Source organism: Drosophila montana, unplaced genomic scaffold (genome assembly GCF_035044405.1).
Source record: "Drosophila montana isolate Dmon_TW-CO22-7 unplaced genomic scaffold, ASM3504440v1 contig_1505_1, whole genome shotgun sequence".
NCBI classification, from domain to species: domain Eukaryota; kingdom Metazoa; phylum Arthropoda; class Insecta; order Diptera; family Drosophilidae; genus Drosophila; species Drosophila montana.
Window position 1 is genome coordinate 1,220,236 of NW_026996452.1, and position 23,613 is coordinate 1,243,848.

At 41.4% G+C, this 23,613-nt stretch overlaps 3 protein-coding genes across 4 annotated transcripts; all 3 read right to left on the reverse strand.

Moving 5' to 3' along the window:
- Positions 1 to 994: 994 nt before the first annotated feature.
- Positions 995 to 1,862, reverse strand: LOC135438177 (uncharacterized). Its single transcript, XM_064696384.1, has one exon. The coding sequence runs from the start codon at positions 1,718 to 1,720 to the stop codon at positions 1,106 to 1,108; it is 615 nt and encodes a 204-aa protein (XP_064552454.1). The 5' UTR covers positions 1,721 to 1,862; the 3' UTR covers positions 995 to 1,105.
- A 99-nt stretch (positions 1,863 to 1,961) lies between these two features.
- On the reverse strand, positions 1,962 to 2,728 carry LOC135438167 (uncharacterized). The gene has a single exon (XM_064696372.1). It carries the CDS (start codon positions 2,604 to 2,606, stop codon positions 1,980 to 1,982), a length of 627 nt encoding a protein of 208 aa, XP_064552442.1. The 5' UTR covers positions 2,607 to 2,728; the 3' UTR covers positions 1,962 to 1,979.
- Positions 2,729 to 7,027: 4,299 nt separating this feature from the next.
- Positions 7,028 to 9,132, reverse strand: LOC135437156 (uncharacterized). Of its 2 annotated transcripts, none has more exons than XM_064695022.1 (2): positions 7,818 to 9,132; positions 7,028 to 7,733 (listed from the first exon to the last, which is right to left on the reverse strand). In XM_064695022.1, the coding sequence occupies exons 1-2, from the start codon at positions 9,006 to 9,008 to the stop codon at positions 7,383 to 7,385; spliced, it is 1,542 nt and encodes a 513-aa protein (XP_064551092.1). In that variant the 5' UTR covers positions 9,009 to 9,132; the 3' UTR covers positions 7,028 to 7,382. The 2 variants fall into 2 exon arrangements, with proteins under 2 accessions (XP_064551092.1, XP_064551100.1); XM_064695030.1 differs by having other exon boundaries at positions 7,606 to 7,738; positions 7,818 to 9,129.
- Positions 9,133 to 23,613: the final 14,481 nt, after the last annotated feature.

The following is a 23,613-nucleotide window of genomic DNA, read 5'->3' on the forward strand; positions in this document are numbered from 1 at the left end:
TTGCTGGCTTTCATTCATGAAATGCCTTTGGGTTTTCATGAATGGTCTTGGCTCAAATCTGTTTTGGGTCCCCTACTTTTCAAGGACACGTGTGCGCCGCTTGCCGTTTAGGCATTCCCATTGATTTTCCCATATATGTATGTATATTGTGTTTTTTTGCACAAGCTCGCGCCTTTTAAGTTTCTGGTTAGACAACCAACATTTCGATAGGATATATATGTATATATATACCGTATATGTGCATATGTGTGCATAATTATTTGTTTTTTTTTTTTAGCATTGCATAATCCTTGATGTTTGATAAATGAGTGGGCAAATTCGTAGCTAAAGAATTCATGTTTGTCCTTGGTCCTATATTTCCTTCCATAAGTCTATGCGTCATATTAAATAGTTAACTTATATTTTTTAAATTAATTTCGTAGGTCAGAAAGTTTCCTGAACAGTTAATAGAAACTTTCGTTATTTTATTTATGCATTTTCGATAAGTTTATTTAAGTTTTAACTAAATAATTTGAATGTTAGCTGGAAACGTACGGCTAACGTGAATTTTAACTTTTGCAAGTTTTCGCCCATGTGCGACTGCGTTGAAAAGCTGTCTCGAAAAACATACAATTTCCGGCCGGCTGGCGTGCGTTAAAAATAGCCTTGAGTAAGGCAAGCAAAACGGAAAGTGAACGCGCAGTTTTATCAATGAATAAGGGCACCCACGGATGTGCGCCCCAACAGGACGCACACCCGACCTTCAGGCACAACTAAGTGCGAAGCCAGCCAAACCGTGTGGAAGAACTTTGGATGAGAAGCCGGGCAGGGCCAACGTTTTGCCTTGCTCTTGACTGGCCTTAGCCCATAATTTATTGATTTTCAGCACACGCGAGCCCGAGCCCGAGCCGGAGCCCGGCACATGCGCCGTTCGTGCCAGCCAGCTGCTTATCTGTGTGGCACATTGTCGTCACGTTCCGGACTTGCGGGCACGGGCTAAAATAAAACTGTTGCGTTACTGACGTCATACGGTCAAAAGTTTAGTAAAAGCGCATTGCCAAAAGTTATTAGATATATACATACATATACATATAAATACAATATATTATATTGGAATGGTAATTTTTTAAATATCCATATTTTCACCGAGATCGAAATCATTGAACCATTCGTAACGCTGGAGACGCGACTGAACTACCTCGCCGAGGACATACAGACGAACGGGTATATTACCATCATAATCTCCATCGTAGTCACTGTCATCCTCATCTGGCCGCTGTTCGGTGGACATTAGTACATCAATGACAATGACGCCGTGCAGCAGATAGATGACGCCGCAAACCAGAGCGCAGAGAGCCTGTACACGCATATATTGAAAGACTGGATGCAGTGGCTTCTCCACTTCCAATCGAGATTCACCCTTTGCGTTGAACAAATAAAAGTCGCGCTCTGCATTCTCCAGGATCATCAGCGATATGAAAATGTACAACAAAAAGCCAACCATGGTGCGTACGATTTCTTCAACAATTGAAAATTGATGTCCCGTGCAGATGTTGATACTTGCAAAAATTGTTAGCACCGTGAATATATAGAAAGCGGCCGAACTGAAATAGTGGCAAATAAGTGACCAGAGCGGTAAAAAATCCAGAGATTGCCTCAGAAATCCATGTATATGGCAGAACATCAATATCATGTTAAGTAAAATTTCGACTGTGTAAAATTGGAATAGAACCGGGCGCATTATTAGCCGACTTTGCACAAAACACAATATGTTGTATACAATTATTTGTACTTAATTGTTTCTTGTGTGCTTTTTTTCTGTTTTCTTTCGTTTAGTATTCAAAAAGTTGTGTCTTGGTATAGCTATATATATTTGAAACTGATTTTTATTTATTCTCAAATCCGACAGTTTTCGCACAGAATGTTTGATATTTGCCGGCTAATTGGTTTGTCCTTATTGTTGAGGTTTTTTGATTGATTGTTCCTGTGGTTGGAGATCCTTAAATGGGCAGCGGAGCACCGCGTGCAAAATTATAAAACCATTCGTACTGCTCAAGACGCGTTTGCACCAACTCGCCCAGCAGATAAAGACGAGCTGGTATATATTCAAGATTCTCGCTGTACTCTTCGGAATCATCGAACATTCTTTCGAAATCGAATTCCTCCTCGTTCGACAATGACACATCAATGACAACGATCGCGTGCAGCAAATAGGTGACGCCGCAGGTCAGGGCGCATACCGCCTGGGCGCGCATAAACTCAAAGAACGGATGCAACGGTCGCTCCACCTCCGATTTGTGCTCGATCATTAGGTACATTAGATGAAAGTCCGCCTCCGCATTCTGCAGCGTCAGCAGCGAAATGGTTATGTAGAACACAAAGCCGCATACGGTGCGTATGATTTCCTCATTTAAGGAGCACTGGTGTCCGGTGCAAATGTTGATACTGGCGAATAGAGTTAATATTGTGAAAATAAAGAAGGAAACGGAAAAGAAATAGTGAGTAAACTGTTGCCAGAATTCCAGAAAATCCAGCGGATGTGCCAGAAATCCGCGTACATGATAAAACATGATTATCATGTTCAGTATTGTCTCAACGGTGTAAAACTGAAACAGAACCGGCCGCATTATTGCCCGATTTTACACTGTCGTATACTCCAATATAAATATGTATGCTGCCTCTTTCCTTATTCTTTTTGGTTTTGTTTTTTGTTTTTGTTTTTGGTTTTTGTTTTTGTTTTTGGTCTCGCATCCGACAGTTTTTGCACAGTATGTTTGACACGCTTTTGTTGGGTCCATGGATTGCTGAGGCAGTTGAGAGTGCTTCGCTCATCATAAAAAAAACCTCTTCACATTTGCCCCGTTGCCAATGTTGTGGTTCTTGTTGTTGTTGCTGTTGTCGTTTTGGTTGGTCGTTCGTTGGACTGCTGCCGCTGGAAACAGTAGCAACATTTTGCTGGCAGTTTGATGTTGTTGACGGCCCGTTGACGGCGATTATGTTGATGACGCGCAACACCAAGACCGCAACGAATTTACGCGCAATTCTCCACCGCTTCGCCATCTCGAGTGGCAAGCGGTAAGCATTTGTATTTAAATGTACACCAAAAAGTGTTGCAAAAATGTTAGAACGCCTTGCAACTCCAACTGAAGCATTAACATTTTGCTATCGATCACATGGTATTTCTCTGTTATCGTGCCAGTGTTGCCCCTTCTGCATGTGGCCGATAATTATTAGATCGTTGATCTAATTGAGTGATGAGCTCTAATTTGTACGTGTCCAGTGTTGCTCAACGGCTTGATTTAACTTCTGCTATTAACAGAATTTGTTAAAGACTGGTTGCATTCTCTTATGTTCCAATTGGACCGTGGATTGGATCCTTGTTTTGTCAACATTTTCGCGCGGGTGTAAGTTGATGACCAAAAACGCAGAACCCACACTCACGGCAATAACAACAACAAAAACAACAACTTTGCACCGACAGTAGCTGCAGGAATATAACAAATCAGTTGCTGCTGTTGTTGTGGCTGGCAGCCACTGTTTATCCGTTGGCTGTGTGCAAAGTAAAAGGGTTAATTCATTTGGCTACAGTTGAGGAGCCATTCTGACTGCGTCATCTTGCCAAGAGACGTGTCTTGTGGCTTTTGCTGCTGCTACCACTGTTGTTGTTGTTGTTGTATTTGCGGTGGCGGCGGCGGCGGCTGCTGCTACTGCTGCAATTTTGACAAGCAAACAGCGCTTAAGCGAGTTAAGTGGTTGCGAGCAGCACAAAAGCCTTTGCTTGCCTTTTGCCTTTGCCCAAGTCAAATTCCAGGGATCAACACTGCCAACCAGACGGCCTGCAACACAGTAGTCAACTCGACGCAACTCAACTCAACTCAAACCATCGCCATCGCCATCGCCGTCGTCATCGTCAGCCTCATCATCGTCTTGGGCTCAAGTTGAACTTAAGCGCGTGTGCTTGCCTAGTAGCTGGGGCGGCGGCAGCGGTGGCTGCGGCGGCGGCTGTGTCGGTGGTTTTTGGCGGTTTGCTTTTCTTTTTCTTTGCTTTCATGCCCTGCACCCATTGAAAATGGGCAAAGAGGGTGTATTGGTTTTGTGCAAGTGTTGGTAACTGGCACAAGATAACATCTCCGGCCCCATATATTCCTGATCAAGAGCGCTAGGTAAGTCAATTACGTGTCCGTCTGTCTAGAGATTTGAAAGTTCGAACGTAGGTACGCCGATTGTCCGCGCAGTTCAAGTTTATTTTAATTCCCATTCCTTCATACTATTTTATGCCGTATTTTTGCCCTGAAAATATCAAAAAGAACGGAATATAAATGCCGAAGGGAAGAAGACGCATAAGGCGAAAGAGAGTTGGTAACGGCAGCTTGGCGCTGGGCTTAGGGTATCTCCTAGTCGGGCACTCCAGACTAGAGCACCCTTGTGTTGTTTTTTGTTTCTGATTTTCACCGTTCTTGTGTACACAGTGTGGATAACACAACGCGCCCCGACCTGGAAAGGGGCGTTTGTATTTGCATGTAATGTGGAATGTGCACACACACACACACACACACACTCTGGCAGCTGCTACAATTAAGAGTGCTAAACTCTTGTGTAATCGTCCCGAGCTACCAAAACGCTCCAGTTACGCCCACCACCATGGGGCATGGCAGACCGCATGCCATTACAGTTAAATGCAAGTGCATAAATAACAATTACAGTTGCACCAGCAGCAGCGGCAGACAACAACAACAACAACAACAAGAATAACAACAACGGACGCTCAGGTGTCAATTGGGGGCCGCATTGTCCGGCGGCCATTTTGCAGCAAAAGCGCATTTGCTGATCGCCATATATCGACATATAATGCCCGTTGATTATTATGTTTACACTTGGCTAGCAATTTCATGGCTGCAACCATTTCGGCCAAACAGTGCTCTAATAATGAACCCGGGCCAAGAAATCTCAATGCAAATCAACGGCAATTAATAATTCATCGCCCGCTGGGCTCCTAGCATGGCGTCATAGCAATTATATGGCCTCTGTTGAAGAGAGTGTTGGGGAGAGCTGTGGCAAGAGTTTGAGAGTATGAGTTTCTCGGAAAAGGGTGAAGGTTGGGCGGAGGGGGGGTGGGTTTGGCTTAGCGTTAGTATTACAATAAGCCAGTAATCTAAATGCACACGAGGGCTGCCCCAAAAGTGTTTATATCAAGCAGTAAAAATGGCTGCTAAGTTGGGCTGGTTCGATCTGTGAGCTAAATCATTAAAATTTCATATAATTAAAAATCTAATAAAAATATTATTTTGTATTATTACGTGTAAGTACGGCAACTCCACATCAGCAATTATTTAAAGTTACACAACACTTTAATACGCGAAGTAAGCCATTCAATCTATCGACTTTGACTCTTCACTTATTCTTATCGATATTTGTCTAATACAGTTTGATAAAAAGTATCGTTGCGACTTCATCAAACTTCAATACTTTTGAATCCATACTCGTTTATCTGACCATATCTTTGTCTACATATATTCAATAAAATAAATTTAATATGCAAAACAGCCGGGCAACTGCTGCAGTGGCCGCCTGTCGTCCAATATCAGCGAATTTGCAATAAAATATTTGTCTGGCCGCCGTGTCCAGACTCGGTCTGGGTCTTAGCTCCAGCTCCAGCTCCAGCTCTGGCTGCAGCTCTGGCTGCAGCAGTGGGTCGTCGAGCGGTGGCCGTTGCGTTGCGGCTACTGAAAATTATTTATTCGCACCTTTCGCCGCCGCAGACATCGCTTGTCTGCCCCGTGCCGCCCGGCATGTCCCTGTCCCTGTCCCTGTCTGGCAGCTCACCCAGTTGGAGCTGCATTTCCATTTGCTTATCAAATCGCTTGCATCGTGCAAAAGAAATGCAGGGCAAATATAAATATTAGCGAGCTGGCAGAACTGCTGCCGGGCATCGTGGGGCGGAGACAGCCAGCCCGATATAAGATCGGTCTACGAAATTAGGCGCTGGCAAAAATCAAAAGCCCCTTCGGCTATTTCAGCCTGTCTCAAGCATGAAAAGTGTGAAAACGAATTAGTGCAAATGCAACTGAGAACCATTTGACCAAAGAGCTAGAGTATGCAGTGGGGCAGTAAGCCGCAGTGATTAAAAGAGGAAAGTAGAGAGAGGTATACAGATAAAAGTAGGTAAAAACTTATATATAATTTTTAATAAAAGCTTATCGTAAAACCTTACATTGCCTTTGATTAAGCGGAGGAATCAATGCGGAATTAAACTATCACAAGTTGGGCGCAACTGCGCAATCGGGGGCCGATTTCCAGCACAATTCAGACTTCATTGGGTTGGGAACACCATATAAAAATTGAAATTAAATAGAATATCTTTTCCGAAAAAAAGCTGTAAAACGGGTAAAGAGCAGCGTCAATGCGAACTACCTATATACGACACTTTTACTCAAATTTCTATGTGAATAATTGAAATTTTGCTGATATAACTATTTTTTGTGGATATGCGCCAAGCTTGCATTCTTTTCAGATGGAAAAATATCCTATCTCAGGATCAGGATGTCGCTCTGTTTGCCTTTGTGAACTCTGACCGCGGCGACTTACTGGGCACATTATTCGCGGAAGAGCCTTAATATCGTTTGTTTTTAAGATCTGTTTCGATATCCCGTCCCATTTCCATTCTACCAAAAATTTGTGTGTAGGCTCTCGTTATTTATACACTGAATATTTTTTTGGATTTTTTTTGGATTTCCTCAAAATCTAAAATCTTATTTTTAACTGTAGATGCTGTGTTTTGTGGTATACACGAATTTTGATGCTATATTTAATGCTCAAAAATTGAAGATGCATTAACGAATTTAATGGCAGCATTGTGCTGGGATGTGGATATCTTTACGACGGTTTCTAACTGGAGAACTTGTTCTAACTAGACTGATACAATTTTAGTGGGACATACTGGGAGTGAGTAGATTACATAATTCCCGCTTGTTTCTGGGTTTGGGGGTATCTTTTAGACGGGCACTCCCAACTAGAGCAACTTTAGTGAGTAGATGTCAAAGTATCCACGTATTATTTGTATCCATATTTCTGGACAATTTTATTGGAAGATCTATAGTTCCGCAACTGTCTATCTGTCTACCTGTTAAGTTTGGGTTCCCAGCGCCAGCTCCAAGTGTAACTCAACAGTTGTTTGATTTCCCGTTCGACAAGCGAAACAACTTTTGAACACATGTTGCATGCAGCTTGTTTGCTCTGCTTGTGCTCTACAAATGCCAGTCAAAGTTGAATTGTCACTTGTACATGGGCGCCCAATAATTATAACAATGGGTGGGCCACACACACACACACACACACACACAAACACACACGCATAGTGTTGCCATAAGCATGGAGCTGCTAACTGTGGCATGTTCACAAATTTGTTAGCATTCCACAACATTGGCCACTGACAAAACGGCCGCCCAAAACGCTGCAAGTTGCCAATGACAAATTTTGTTGTTGAAAATCGTGTTGCGTGTATATGGCCACATTGCGTGGCGCATGCGTGGAGTCGGGCACATTGACAAATCGCCACATGGCGGGCGGCCAATTAGCAACAAGTCGGCGGAAAATTGTGCCAGTCGCTTGGTCAGAGAAAGCAAATGGTTATTGGTTGAAAACGGACTAGAAACATTTATTGCTGCCTGGACTCGGGTTGCAGAAATATGAACTGCACGTGCTGCACATGATTGTCCTCCAAAGGTGTCTCCAGCAATTCCAGTGTCTGCTGGTTGCTAAACTGCGCAGCGCGGAAGGAGGAGAAGGAGAAGGAGCAGGATAATTGTAGTTGCATCAGCTTCAAGGAAGCACCTACTTACATTTAGCTTGAATTCCTCGAGGAGTGGCTCACCCTCTTGCAAATACAGTCCTAGGGCTGGAGTACCCAACTGCTCTATGCAACGCATATTAAATAGACTGTATAGCAACTGGATCGTCAGTTGGGGGCAGCCGATCACGTAGAGCTGTGTGAGCACCGGACAGGCATTGACAAAGGCCGCCGCCTGTTCATTGCTGAGATTGGAGCAATGACAGAATGCCGCATAGCTGAGCACCGGCAGCATGCCCAGTGTGGTCACATCCATGGCACCAAATTGACAATCGATCAGCATGAGCCCGTCCAGCCGCATGCAGCGCTGCAGCTCCAGACTGAACAGCCACTCCGCACTGCCCAAGTGGCTGCCATTGATCTGCATTGTTTTGATATCGTTGGCACGGCAATTCAGTATCAAGGACATGGCAACGAGTGTCGCCTCTGCGCTTGACTCCTTCTGTTGCAGCTCAAGGAACTTCAGTTGTGGCAGCTGACAAATCTCCGCAGCGGTGCTCGCATCTATGGCTGCCACGGTCAGCGTCAACTCCTGTAGTTTCGTGCATCTGGAGATGCCGGTTAAATCTGCATTGCCACGCCCCAAAATCTGTAAGCACTTCAAGCGCTCACAGCTGTTCCAAATGGCAGCGAATGCCTCCGGCGACACATCCTCGTGCAGCGCCAATAGCTTCAGCTGACTGAACTGCTCAATGAAACCCATCTGCACGGGCATGTGCAGCTGCAGGCGATGCAGACGGGTCAGCAGCTTGGGCAGCGAGTGCAGCGGCCACATGGCACAGTTATCGTCCTTGCTGCTATCCCAACGGATCTCGCACTCGCGCACGCCGGGCAGCTCGTTGATGCCACAGCGCTCCAATAGATTGAGCTGCTCCTGCAGCTGGTCGCTGTTGAAGCGGACGCTGCTGAAATGGCGGCGCATCTTGCGCAGAAATTGCTGCAGTGCCTCGCCGATCAGTTGCTTTTGAAACTCTTGAAAATCTAGACACGTGTAGGCCTCGCGCCACGTGGCCACCAGCAACTTGGGCAGCTGCCTGGAGTTGCGTCTCACCTCCACCTGCTCGGCAATGCTAAACTTATCGAGTACTCCGAAAAGTGGGGACCCTGCCTCCTTGTCCAAGCGCTTGTATTTGACCAGCACCGACTTCGAGGTCACTGGAGTCGACAACGTGGAGGTGCTCATTTTCGCCGAAAATTCAATACGTATTCTTTATAGTAATTTCTAAATTAGTGTAAATGCCTTGTGGATTACTGTAGAGGAGTATTTTGTTATATTTAGCTAAACAGCTCGTATGTTTATGAGTCGTGTTTCCCTTTGCCCTTGCCTGCTCAGGTCGGTTTCGTTACCTAGAAAAGAAAAGCTGATATGATTGGCACAATTATTACAAGTTTTCGTTATTTTTTCAGTATACACCGCTTTCTTTTGAAAGCAAAACTTGATTACTTTACATTTTTTTGTAATTTTAGATTGGAAACACAACTGCTTCCTATAACACACAATTATAATCACTGCATAAAATACACAAACCTGTATACTTGATTTAATGAGAATCTCATAGAAGGGCAATATTTCAAAAACTTCATTCTTCTGTGGTTGCATGTATGCAAATATTTATATATATATATATTTATATACACATATATAATAACAATAATTGAAATATTTTTTGTATTTTGATTGTCTTTTTTGGCAGGTCCCGAAAAGTCGTTTGCTTAGCGCCTCAGTGTTGCCACATTGAGAAGTTTTGAGGATCGAACCCACATAAAGTCGAAGGACAAAATATTTGGTGGAAAATTGGCGCAGCTTTTCCACATATCTAAAGCTAACGCGAATTACACAAAACAATTTCAATACCATTTGCGTATTCAAAATTATTCATTTGGCACTCCAAGCTTTAATTGAATTCATGAGAATCACATAGTAGGGTGGTATTAGAGAACATACATAATGGGAATTATATGGCCATGCGCGGCTTTAAACGTCAGTTTTCCCTCAATTTTTAGGTCAAAGAACACGATTCAATTTATCCCCCCTACTACCTTCAATCCCCCTTTGAATCCAGAAGCAGTTTTTTGTAAATTTTTTTATTTTCAGCGCAGCACATGGCTTGGCCTAAGGTTCAGCTGGCACCTCAGACCAACTGGAAGCTCCAACCATGCCGTAATCATCAGTTGCAGCTGGAGTCGATGCTGTCCATGCGGTAGCTGTTAAATCAAATCATCGAAGACAGTAGCTCAGTTTGAATGGCCAGCACTTGGTGTTTGCCCTGGGGGCCATCAAATTACCAGCTGGCTGGACGGGTTGGGCTGTTCGACTAACTACCAAGCGGCCAAGTTGGCAGTTGGCAGTTGGCAGTTACCTGCTGCTGCCTGTTGCTAATAAAGCCGTAAAATTAAACGCCAAGCGGCTGTCCCCGGCTGCGCGGCCAGTGATAAACGCCCAAAGATGTTTTGAATTGTTTATTTGCGTGCAAATAATTGCCGCTCAGCTCAGATCGGGTCGGCTAAAGATTGGGTGCGTAATCAGCGGCTCCTAACGAGCTGCCATTGCGTGTAGCCATGCCATTTGATGGGCGTGGCATTTCAAAGGCGTCAATTGGCTGCGCTAATGAGCCGCTAATAAGAAAGCGCGCGTCATCAAACATTGGGCAACAGGTGAACAAAAAATAAAAGCCCAGCTCAAACCAAAGCTCTATCGATTCGGGCTGGCTACCTTATAGAGCACAAGACCTGGCAAATGGCGCGTTATGAAAATAATTAAAATATTTACAAATGCCAGCAGAGGCAAGCCCAACATCAAATACAACTGCCACACAAAATTCCCAAAACTAGTTTGGGCTGAAATGTAAACGCCCCAAATGCGGGCTGGCTAAAATGTACGTACATATGTATCTATGTATCTATAAATCTATGTATCTGTAGCTGTATTTGTAGCTGTCTCTGCCGCCGTTGTCTATTTGGCTCACCCGGACAAGGCTATAAATGTTTGAATGGGCAAAAATGTAAAGCGCATTGGCAAAAAAAAAATAGAAGACAAAACGCGTTTTGCTCAAAACTTGTAAGACATGGCATATGGAAGGCACGAGAGAAGACAAGTTCACAAATAGGGCAAACCCGGCACATATTTCGGCACATAAAGGGTATTCAATTTTGGCAGGAAATGTCTTATAAGCTATATATCTTGTATGCGGCAATAGCCGAGTCTCCTACTATCTAATATCTATGAAAATTAGTCTCTGAGACTGAAAATATATCTGTGGCTCATTACAACACAAGTCATACACACATGTGTCGCACACAGCTCGAATCGGAAAACTATAACTATATAGTCACTAATAATATGTATATTTTGATTTCATCATAGTGGTAATATACGAAAGTTATATATCATGCTCTAGGGAAAAATTGCACTTTTTATTTTATATATATTATATATTGAAAAAAAACCTAATCAGTTACAAGATTTAATATTCTTTATACTATTACAAATTGCTTCACACTGTCCTGCAAGGATGTTTCTTCGTCACTTAAAAAAAAAACCATTTTTAAATTTAATTTTTGTTGGCTTAAGGCAACGTTTTTCTATTGCATGTGTCCAAACTGTCACGAGTTAAACAATTGCAACGGCAATCACAGATGAAAAAAAAAAATAAGGAAAAACATTAGAAGACAAATCTTTAATTAACTTGCGTCCGAGCTGTTGAAAAATATTAATAAAACATTTCAATTTTCATGTTTTTCGTTTTACCGCAAACCATTTTTCCGGCTGACATTTAACGAGTTGAAGTTTGAGTTGGCCCCAAACTTGTTTCTTTTGGCTACGGTAGCCGCCGAGTCCGAGTGTCCGAGTGTCCGAGTGGGCATCTCTTAATTGATGCAACAGCAAAATGTTGTGGAAACAAAGCAAAGATATGAGCAGACAAGTGCCATAAATAAGACCCAAAATCAACTGAGCGTCTCATTAGCAGACGCGCCACGACGAAAGCCAAAAAGAAGCGCGACACTAGACGCACGACTCTAGCCCCTTGTGGCAAGTGCCGGCGGCACGCTGGCCTCCTGCCTTGGGGGCGCATAAAAAACGAATCACCAAGGCGCCAATACAGTTCAAAATGAACACGTTGCCGCAACTCATTAGAAGCTGCCCAGCAGGGCGGGTTCCAGTTCAGAAACCAAACAAAGTTATTTAAATTTGTTTAACTGCCTTCGAGATTGTAGGGGGTTCAAATGCCTCGACTCACATGTTTGTAAGTAGTTCATATTCTGATCAAATATAATGCAAATCCGGTTGGTAAGCACAGGTTTTTTTTATCCACACAGTTGTTGTCTTTAATTTTCGTAGAAATGTTTAGTTTAAAGTTTTTGCAAATTTTTTATTTTACAATCTAATTAATTATGGAAGACTTTGTTCTTTTGTTACTAGCGAGGTCTGATATTCCAGTCCAGCTCTAGCCAAATAAGTATTTGAAAGTCCGCTGCTGTATATAAATCAGGATTATTTGTCTGAAAATAAAGTAATTGTCGAGCTCATTTTCCAAGCTTTGAGCTATATTTTTTTGTTCTACGATTTACATTTCTGCGTACATATTAGACCCCGATTAATAGTTTTTCAAATTATTTCTCATATTTTTTAGTTCATATTTTCTACATGTTTCCGAAAAAAAGCTACCAATTATAATAACAGTTACACATTACATACCTTTAGTTCGACTATTTTGACAGATTCTGGCTACCCTGGTGCCAGTGTTGGAAAGCAAATAATCAAAACTAATTAAATTTCAAAACTTCCAGTAACAATTAAGTTTAATACCAAAAGTAACCGAGATATTTTTGTTCATACAAAAATTTAATGTAAATAACCAAAGAATGGATCTTAAAAATGTAAACAATCATTAAGATAGCATTCTTAACTTATATTTATTTCGGTTAATAAAAGCGAGCGTATAAGAAATATTGTTGCTGCTTTTTTCGTAAATGGAATGTTTAAGAAATCGTGTACATTGAGGTCGTCACACTTCACGCCTGAGAGATTGTTTAAATCGCAATGCCAACGCATGTTGGACACGCCATTTTATCAATCACGTAGAATCGCGGCCATTTTGTTTCGTCTTTTGGGGGTACGGTAGCGTTACGTGTGCGTCCCGCCTCGCACAGTGAGCGCTCGTTAGCGTTGATTTATGCGCCCAATTTGTGGCATATAAAACACGTATTATTGGAAAGAAAATGTTAAGCCCGGCTTGTGTACTCTGATCCAGGATGATGGCCGCAAATTGAATTGAAAATGCGTATTGCAAACATTTTGTAGCTGCCTAATGATCAACCATTTACTTGCCTAGTTTATGCCAGCAGCAACAACCACAACTATTATACAACAACAAAAACGCATAACCAATAACAACAACTGCAAGCGCATCGCTCTGTGATTTTATGACTGCCAACGCCAAACAGGACAGAAACAGACGCCAATGGCGAACCGTGTGTGGCATTTATGTCGCCTGTCATGTCAATGGACAGGCCGGCCTTAAGCCTGGTGACAAAGTTGCGGCAACAGCGGAGTCTGTGCCCCGCCGAATCGTTCACAATCAAAGAACCAACCAACCACGAACGCCCTCCAACTCCACCAGCACACACTCACACACACACACTCACACACACTCACACGTCCGCTCGTCATGCTAATTGCCATTTACACCTAAAAACCACAATCAAATTGAAACAAATTCCAAAGCGTGCGTGTGCCTTAAGCACGCATCCATTGAGCGGACTCGACTAAAAATATACCCTGTATTCGTGGAGTTAATTGTAAATGAAATGCATGCGAGAAAAACTCCTGGGCATTCAAAGAAGCACTTTTTATATGTGGAGTGCGCTCGAATACTAATATACCCTATAAGAAAGTGTTAGCAATATCTTAAGTCCTCTCAAGAGTAGTCCCTAGCTTCCATAGATAAATCTATTCAAAAAATTTGAAGAAGTTTGATTATATTAAAAATATGAAAAAGGCAATTTATAATGATAATTAACACTAAATATTTTGGTAAAAATCTATAAATGAAAATATCGTATAAATATTAGAGTAAAAAGATTTATCTATCGCAATTAATATAGATGCAGGATTTGTATACATATATTTCGTAGACTCCACACTTAAGCTCTGATATTCAAAATTGTGGACTCTGTAGTGCAAAGCTGCGAGGGGCATTTTAAGATATGTTGTATTGAAGCTGAAAATACCTATATCTAGGATTTAAAAGATTCCAGAAATGGTTGCTGCTTTCTGAATGTCATATACCTTAAATACTTCCTATGATATCCAGAACCAATCACAAAACAAATTATATGTTATCTGTAGAACGATGTTCAGCAGTTACCATTTCGATGATAGCCCGCAATTTAACGAGGTCTGTCAAACCTTTGTCAGCGAGCAATCGTAAACTGTGCAGCTACGGAAGATGATGGAGCTGGAAGATGGAAGATATCAAATACAAAATACCAGAAAAATGCCAGGCTATCAATAAAATCGATTTTAATATGCAAATGATAGACAAAAGAAAACACTTTAGAAATTCCTGAAGACAATGGCCCACGGCTCGTTTCTCGACAACAATTAATAACAATTTTGCGATAATATCGATCAGCGATAGTAAATTTTATCGCTAGATTGTAAAAATCAACGGCACGCTGTGTTATTGGATCAATTATTCAAAGAGCCGAGATCAACCAGTCCACAGCTAGCCGGAGACACCAGCTTTGAGTTGACTAGGCAACTCTAATGAACACATTACATAAAATGTTAGTTTTATGCCCCACTTTGAGTCGGTGGATCGCATTTTTTTCCACTCTTTGGTTCTTCAACTTTCAGCATTTTAGACGACGCGCCAATTAGAAGGGCCCCCAAGATGCGGTTGCGTTTTAATGGCAATGGGCCAAGCATCGGGATCTGGGGCTTTGGTTTTATTGTCTAGCTACTGATCTGTATCTGTGTATTACTCATGTTACCACTCCGGACCAAAAGAAATGTGGCTGCGCCTCATCAGCCTGGTCATTACTTGATTAAGTTCATTTGCGTCGCCCAGCTGGGACAGTTGGGCACCGGCACCGTAACTTGGTGGAAAAACGATACGTACGGGTAAATAATACCAGAACCGGGCAGCGGGCAGCGGGCAGCTGTCCGCGGAACGTGGTCCATGGTTCCCCTTGAGTGTGCCAAGTTGCTGTTATTGGGCTACCAAAGATCATAAATCGCTGGCTTATACTCGCTCGTGGCTTACATTTCACCTGTTGTGGAAACTGTTCATAACTTACATTTTAATTGCGCTCAAAATTCGTGACAGACATTGAGTGAGTGAGTGAGTGGAAATTATACGGGAGTTATTGGCCAGGGCTTCAAATTTCACTGACATTTATCGAGTCGAGTTTGTCGAGTCGTCGTCGGCTTGTAATCGAGGAAGCTAAGCATAAGATCGAGCTAGTGATCCAGCTTTGAAGATACGATTTCGATTTGTGTGTTTTATATGATTTGCTGATCTGTCCACAGTCGAGCAGCTACTTAACTAGTTTATCATGACTTATGAGCTGGTGATCGCAGTTAATCTTAATTTAATGTGATTTCTTTCAGTGGGTATCGCATATCGTCAGTAGCTATGCTTCCAGCTGGCGAATAAGCTGATCTTTTGGCTTTTAGTGAGATCTCACTTTCATTGATCCCCCAGCAAGATCATTGCTTTGGCAAGATTCTCTGTGTATTAACTTGTTGACTCTCTTCTTGGCTACTGTCTGAGGCAGGCCCATGTGGGGCTTTGTCTATTCACAGTCCACCCACACAGCACGATCAGCAATAACTGAAGCTCAATGAGTTTGCATGGTTAAAACTTGGCTTACACAGCAACGCGATCTCTCACTCTTACTATCTCGCAGACTGTTTCTCTCTCTATCTGTTACTCCGTCTGGTATCTCTCTCTCTTTCTCTGTCTGACAACTCTTAACTGTTTCGTAAGCCTTTATTCACACACACGACATGACGATCACGATGCTGTTTTGTCTGATGGCCGCTGCTGCTGTCTAACCTCATCAATCATTCAAAGCGCCCCCAAAATCAAATCTATTTTTGCTAATATCGCATAATCTTGATTACTCATTTCCGGCGCACATCTCACAACAAATTGTCAAAGGCAATTGCCTGGCAACAAGAGCAGCCAAAAACAACTCAACTGGCGAATACCCTACACTTGCCAGCCGACTTTATCATATCCTGTAATGGCTGAACAATTTGTACACTTTACTTAACTATTTGGCGTCTATCCGTTAGATACTTTCTAAAACAATGGCATCTCAAGTAATACGCTAAGTACCACAATTGAGCGAAATGAAATTGCGCAGTCATTACACACAGAGGAACGGACTGAGCCCGTCAAGTACTCAATAATTCACAAAAAATAAAGAAGTAAAATGAACAAAAAAAAAAACACTAAAACGCTGAAAATCAAATGATCAATACAAACGACAAGGGGCAACAAGTAAAAGAGCAAAACGCGACGGGGCCAAGCAACAACAGCAAGCGGGCAGCAAGACAAGAAATTGAAAAGCCACAAGTCATCTCAGCTGGTGGCTTAAAAGGCGCGTGCTAAGCCATTCATATTCATAAAAGAGCCACAGAGCGTCTGGGAGATTGCGCGACCCACCGACCAAGCCGGCAAAAAAAAAAAAAAAAAAACAAAAATGAAAATAAATAAAAATAATAATAATAAAAATTAAGGATTGTCAGAGAGCAGGGCCTGGCCGGGCATCACCATGGCGCAGGGGCGAGGCTGCGCACACGAGGCTGCCACAGATGAGGCTCAAAACTGGACTGCTGCCAATGGCGGCTGGCAAACTGCGGCTTAGGATCCAGCCACAGCAACAGACAGCGGCTGCGACTGCGACTGCGACTGCGACAGCGACAGCACAAGCAACGGACGATCAACTATCGCCGGTTCCAGTTCCGCAATGTCGCCGGGCGACAGCATCAACTCAACGTGCCCATAGAAGATGAAAAAAACATAAGCAACTAGAACCCGAAAAAAAAAATGTCCACAGCTCTACGAAGCTAATAATACTCTTTATCTATGTGAACTGTACATATAATTATACTGTTAATATACTTTGAATATAAAAATGATTTTACTTCTTACTTTAGAATTTCAAATTCTTGGAAAAATCGAAAATCGTTATAAATTTATTTTTTCCGTATTTGGTTTCATATCTCTTTAACTGGAACTTCAAAGGCCCAATTAGATGTGATTTTGTTGCTTTATCTGCCTTGTAAAGTTTAGCAGGCAGCTTATCTACCAGTTAAATATTGGGTTACTAGTCACAAACTTATAACAGCTTGCCAAGGTAAAATCGACCTTGATAATCTATTGGCTCGAGCTTTTTCATCTTTATCGAATTACTAGAAAATCACAAGATTCTTACATTTTATTGACAGGAGGTAACAAACGTAACGGAATTTAAAATTCACTTATTCACTTAACGGATAAATGCTCTGAGAGGAACATATAAAAGCGGTTTTGAAGGTAGGAAAAGTGTTTGTCTGCAAATTTTATTAATCAATATCAATATATTTATAAAACGCTTTATAAACGATTTAGCATGAACTGATAAAAACTATAAAAGAAAGTCAATGAAAAAAATTGGTTTCAAGTTTTTTAGTAGGATTCCTGGAACTGGAAGTTCTATTACAATTTTGTGTTTCGCAAAGTGAATGTAAAAGTGCATATGCTATGCACACAGATCATATTAAAACAACAATTCTACTCTTCTACTTTTGTCGTATTAATAATATTTCGTTATTTTCTCGCCCTCTCCCTCTCTCTCTCTCTCTCTCTCTCTCTCTCTCTCTGTCCATCTGCGTCTTCGTTTGCTGTTCACTGCTGAGTTTTTAGGGATGGGCATATCCGATTTTTGTTACAGCTAAAACTTTTCGTTGAGGCTTTTGTGTTGTTGCTGTTGTGGCCGTTGTTGCTGTTGATGTTTTTATCTTGTAGTCAGTCAGTCACAGAGGCAGACACTCCAACTGTATGTAGCTGTTGTTGTTGTTGTTGTTGGGTTACCTTTTGCATTGGCTTTGGTTTGTTTCTATGGACGCTGTGTGACTTTACAGTTTGATTGATTGGATTAGGTACTTATGTTATTAATTTACTTCTATTTATAAACAAGCAAATGGACAATGGATATTGTTGTTGTTGTTGTTGTTGCTGTTGTCGTTATGTTCGGCTTGTGGCTGGGCTGTAAAGGCTTTTCGAGGCTTTTCAATTTACATTCAAACAATCGATGGCAATTCATGAATGAAACCCTGCGCACCTTTGACAAATTGTGACCTAAAGATTAATGCAGCACTTCCGCTGGCCCCCTGACCCACCTACATACATACATAAATTCAAGTCTTAATTTATGCGCTTGTTTTCTAGTCAAGTGTAAACAAATTAATATTTTAGCCATTTCGAGTCTTATCCGAATTATGTCGTGCCATCTCAAACAATCAAAGTATTTTCAACACTTTTCGATAATTGTGAGTTATTTTGCCCTCACCACAAACTGCATTTGCATTAATTGCTTTTTGGCGATAGGCATCAAAATCAACGTTGCCAGCTTAAGATTTTCATTAATTACAGCAACGGTATAGCCAGATCTGAAAAACACAGCGACTGATAAGCATCGCCAATGAAATCAACAGATACAACAAGAGTTGCCACTCGGTTGGTGGTCCCGACACGCGGCCAAATGTCAAACTCAACTGGCCGCATCATTAGTGGAGAGCTGCACGGTCGACGACAACGCCCCAAAGCAGGTGTAAATGTAAATAATCTCGGCCACGTTGACACTACACACACACACACACGCACACACACACACAATCGCACATAGACTCCACATGGGGCAGACAGGCAGCATTTGGCTCAATATCTTGTAGTTTTTAATTAATTTTCGAAACGCATTCGACATTTGTCTAGCGCATATTTCATAAGCTCATTCAACGTAATTTCAATTAAAAATTGAAAATCAAGTTAAACGCGAGTCACCAACAGTCGCCAGGATGCCATTAACTGCCTAAAACCAGAGCTGCAGTCGATTCGTGGCCCATGGTATTACATTGCCCATTTCATGCGTGGCCAGGCATGGCCCAAGCTGTTGGCTAGATTCCAGACTCTGCAAATCTCCAGTCTCTAGTCTTCAGTCTTCAGACTGCACTCCTCATTCTGCCGTCTGGCGCGTTGTTTGTGGCGCTTTCGTTGCGCAGACGGAGCGTTGCAAATGCATTTAGCCATTTTGGTGATGTGTCTGACAAAGTTGTTGGCATTGTTGTTGTCGTTGTTGTTGTTGTTGTTGCTGTGGCGTCGCGCCTTTCGGGCACAGAGGCACAGAAATATCATGACTGGGCCATGGGCCGTACCCATTTTCTATTTCCGTTGTGGAAATAAAAAAGCGTACTTTATCTGAAGCTGGAAATCAAAGTTTTTGGCAGCAACATGATCGGTATAAATAAGGCATCTTCTTCCGTTAATGATCGTTTATCGGGTAGTTTAGTATCTAGTGCACATTTAAGCTGTCTAGTATATGGCTGTGGAAAAACATCTTTAACGTAATTCAAATGACGACATTTTTTGTGCACGGGATACACTTTGGATTTCTCCCAAAAAAAAATGTGTCCTTCTTATGGGAGCTGATATTTTCTGAATAATATATTTATAATAATAGTAGAAGGGATGCAAACTTTTATATATGTATGCACATCACTAAAAAGACAAAAGAAGTGGAGAGCGAGCAGAGTAAAAATGAGAAAAGAGAGAGAATAAGAAGGAGAAAGATATAGATAGAGAAAAAGAGAGAGAGAGAGAAAGTGTGAGAAATACCGCCAACACACACATAATATCACCGCAGCATGAAAGCCTTTAATTCTAACTTGAATTCATGAGAATCGCATAGTAGGGCGCTATTTAAAGCTATGTTTCTTTTTCACATGTGCAGCCTAGTGTTGGTGGCATAAACAAGTTTTGCTAGGGTTCAATCTGTAAGTTATATAATTTTATATTATAAAAATTTTAAACATTGATAGATTAAAAATTTGACAATTAATATGACTAATAACAATGATGATTATTATAAGCTATAGTAAATGCTAGTGTACTTATTTAATGCATTTAAAAATACCGGATTTATCGATAGCACTAATTGGTATAGTTTAATAACCATCAATAAACGCATAAGCTATAAGTTTTTACTTTTATCGATCATTAAACTTTATATTATATTATCATATATTGGAACTTCCATATCATCTATTGCTGCACCTAACCCGAGCTCATTTCGAACCTTGCTTTTCTCGCATTTTTCAGTCTGCTGACGCAGTGAAATTTGTAAATGAGACGCAAAAGAGGAGCATAAAAATTAAAGGAACACCAAAAACGGCACACGGCAGTCGTAAAGTAAATGGTCAGGTCTCAACCGTCTGACCGCTGAAGGGGTTTCCATACCCCGAAACTCCCGACCATACCCCGAATCCCCCTACCAGTGCCCTACGACGAGCCAGAGAGTTGATCTGCCTGAAAGCGAGGGCCCTCTTACGGGTTGCGTGTCTTTCATTTGGTGACATTCTCGCCGTTGAGTTGTTGCTATAGCCTGGAATTGTTGTTATTGTTGTTGTTGTTGGTGTTGTTGTTGTTGCCGCTTGTCATTTTCAAAATTATATGTCACACTTTTGGCGTTAAAACAGGCACACGACCAGAGCTGAAGACGCAGCGCGACGACCCGCCAGGCGACCCGTTTTTAGAGTCCTGATTTTTATTGTCATGTTTTGATCTTTTTTTTTTTTGTTTTTTATTTTATTTTTTTGTCTGTTGTTGTTTTTTTGCTGTTGCTACGTGTGTATCCATGTCTGTTGTTGTTGACTTTAGTTGATGTTGTCGCGGAATGCGCATAAAAATTTTTATGCTGTCAGCGCACGTTCAAGTTTGGCTGCACTTTTGATCGCTACACACACACACATACACAAACGGTTTATATAATTTCTATCTAATTTGTATAAGATACAATATCAATTTGAAATCCGTAACATTTGCAGACACAATGGACCCATAATTAGTACCCAGCCCCATTGCCCAGCGAAGCGTTTAATTTGAGAAATTTTGATAATTTGTCAACAGTTCATCAAGAACCGGAAAGCTGCTGGTCCGTCCGTGTGGGTGGCGGAGCTTGGTGCCGAGAGCTCTTTAAATTGTCCATAAAATTGACATTTATATGTGCTGTGTCCCGCATCTTCTCGAGTTATGTGAAACAATGGAATTTTCAAACTCTGTTAATTGATTTTTCGTTGGATCTTTAACAATTTCGTGTGTTTTGACCCAAAAGCATTTATAAACGCTTTGATTTCAGTTTTAGTTTTGTTTTAGTTTTTCTTGTTGTTGAATCGTTAAAGTTGTCAATAAGTGCACCATTTTCGGCTGCTTATCGGTAAGAAAGTAACAAAAAACACACAAATATTGCTTGACTCAGGCAATTTAAATGCTAATTTCTGGATTGGTTGAGACTTGGGGAGAGAGACTACGTTTTGTTTTCATATGTTGTGATAATTACCTGAGGCTATTTTCCTTTTTTATACATATGTATTTTGGGAGTAGTTCGCTTATCTATGTGCTTTACATTAAATACCGTTGGAAAATTTGTAAAGAAATGTTAATTTTGTGGCCATTGGCTGCGTGTGGCCCGCACGACTAACTAATTGGTTCTCCAGCCGAAAGCCTAAATAAATTTCTGCCTAAATGGTAGATAAGTGCAGCCGCTGGGAGCAGGGAAAGAGCCATGGCTACTATGGCAGCAACTGTTGCCCAGTTGGCCGAGCTAAGCAAGTTATTACAATTCTTGTCACCTGGCATGGAAATTTACAAGGGGCTACAAATAATTGAACAGCAATTTTCCATTTTCGCCACAAATTGCCAAGGACGTGAGCTGTTGAAGTCGTGGAGGATCGTGACGGGTGGTGGGCAGGAGGAGGGGGGGGGGGAGGGGAAGGCAGAAAATCTAAATTGATTTTACACTGTGGCTTTATGCCTGCCCGCAGGACACACAAGTCCACAAATGCCGCAGCAGCTCCCCGAATCCAAGTCGACGCAGATTAGCACTGGGCAACACATGTTGCTGTTCCTGTTGCCGTTGCTGGCATTGTTGTTGTTCTTGTTGTTGTTGTTCTTGTTGTTGCTGCTCATCAGCAACGAGGCACGCAAGTTGTAGATACAAGTTGTACATGGGATCGGAGTCGAGCAGGTAGGTGCTGCCTGCTCTATAGGGTCCACAGAAAGATTTTGGCGTTAAACAAAAATTTCTGTTCAACGGCATGTTGCAATTTTAATTGAACCAGCCATTAATTAATTTCAACACGCCGGAATTCAAAGGTTGAAGTCCAAGAGAGAGAGCGAGAGCCTGCAGAAATAGGAACTGGACACGTGACCAGAAGCTTTGGAGTATGTAACTTTAAGTTTCACAGCTGATTAATCAGTTGGAAATTTGCCTAAAGACTAATATAAATTCTTGAGCTACCAGTTGATCTACAATGGAATCGGTATTTATTGGCTTTACTTTACGATCCTTCAATATTTATATTCTCTGGATTATGGATTATCTGTGCCTAATTATGATTCATTTTTCTTCTAAATGAAAATTATTATTTTGATTAGTTGTTTTTATTATTATAAGCCCAAATTACATAAATCATTAATTGAGATGTATCTGAAAATCATTCAAGTTTTTTCAAATATTTTTTGATCAAATAGTCAACAGCTAAATGTAAAGTTATCTCTACAAATATGGCTGTCATCCTATATAAAATCTTATGTATTATCTTTTGTCTCGTCTAAGAAGTCGTTTTACTTTATTATCAACATCTATATTTTTTTACTTGACAATTTCCTTCACTGTTCTTGTTCAACTTGGACCCTATCCAAGCTTTAACTTGTTGAGAATTGCAAGCGTCAAGCAATGAAAATGTAGCATAGCGAGCAAACCAGAGAACATATTTTACGTGTTTTGGCCTAGTTTAAATGTTACACTCAATCTTTCTTATATTGTTGATTTCTAGTTTTTAGTATATTTTAACTACTTTGAAATGAATTGCTTCTTTGCTATCGTGCTCTCATCTTAGTTATTTAGACTAATCTTTCATTCTCTTCCTCAATGAAATTTAGGATTCGTGGAATTCTCATAATTTTTTTTTTTACTCATGATTCAGTAAAAAACAGTTGCGTTTGTTTTAAAGTTCTACTAAGACGTGAACTGTTGGGTTCTTAGTCATTTCCAGGTTTAGTTGTTAGACTCATCAGAGGATGAATCTGTCTTCCGCTTAGACTCAGGCTTGGGCTAAAATCCAAATCTCTGCAGCATACAAATGTCTAGAGCATATTCTCTCTCTCTCTCTCTCTCTCTCTGTCTGTTTTTCTCTCACTTTTAGCCTCGATAGAGCTGGCTTAGAGCCTGGCTTGAACGCAGCCAGATGCAAATACATTGGCAACACGAGCGCCCAATGTGGCGGCAATAATTTCAAGATTGATGACCGCGTAGTTCAGTTAACGGCAACGATCGACAGATCCGCTGAACGTTGCGATCAACCGTTGGCAGCCTTTGCATAAATAATAATAGACTTGTAGGCCAATTGTGCTAACATGGCTGGTGGTTAGCGTAATAATTCATTGGCCCCGCGATGGGGCCATCATTAGGCAGTCAAAACGGCTACTGAATTTGTGATCGAGCAGCCAAAAAAAAAA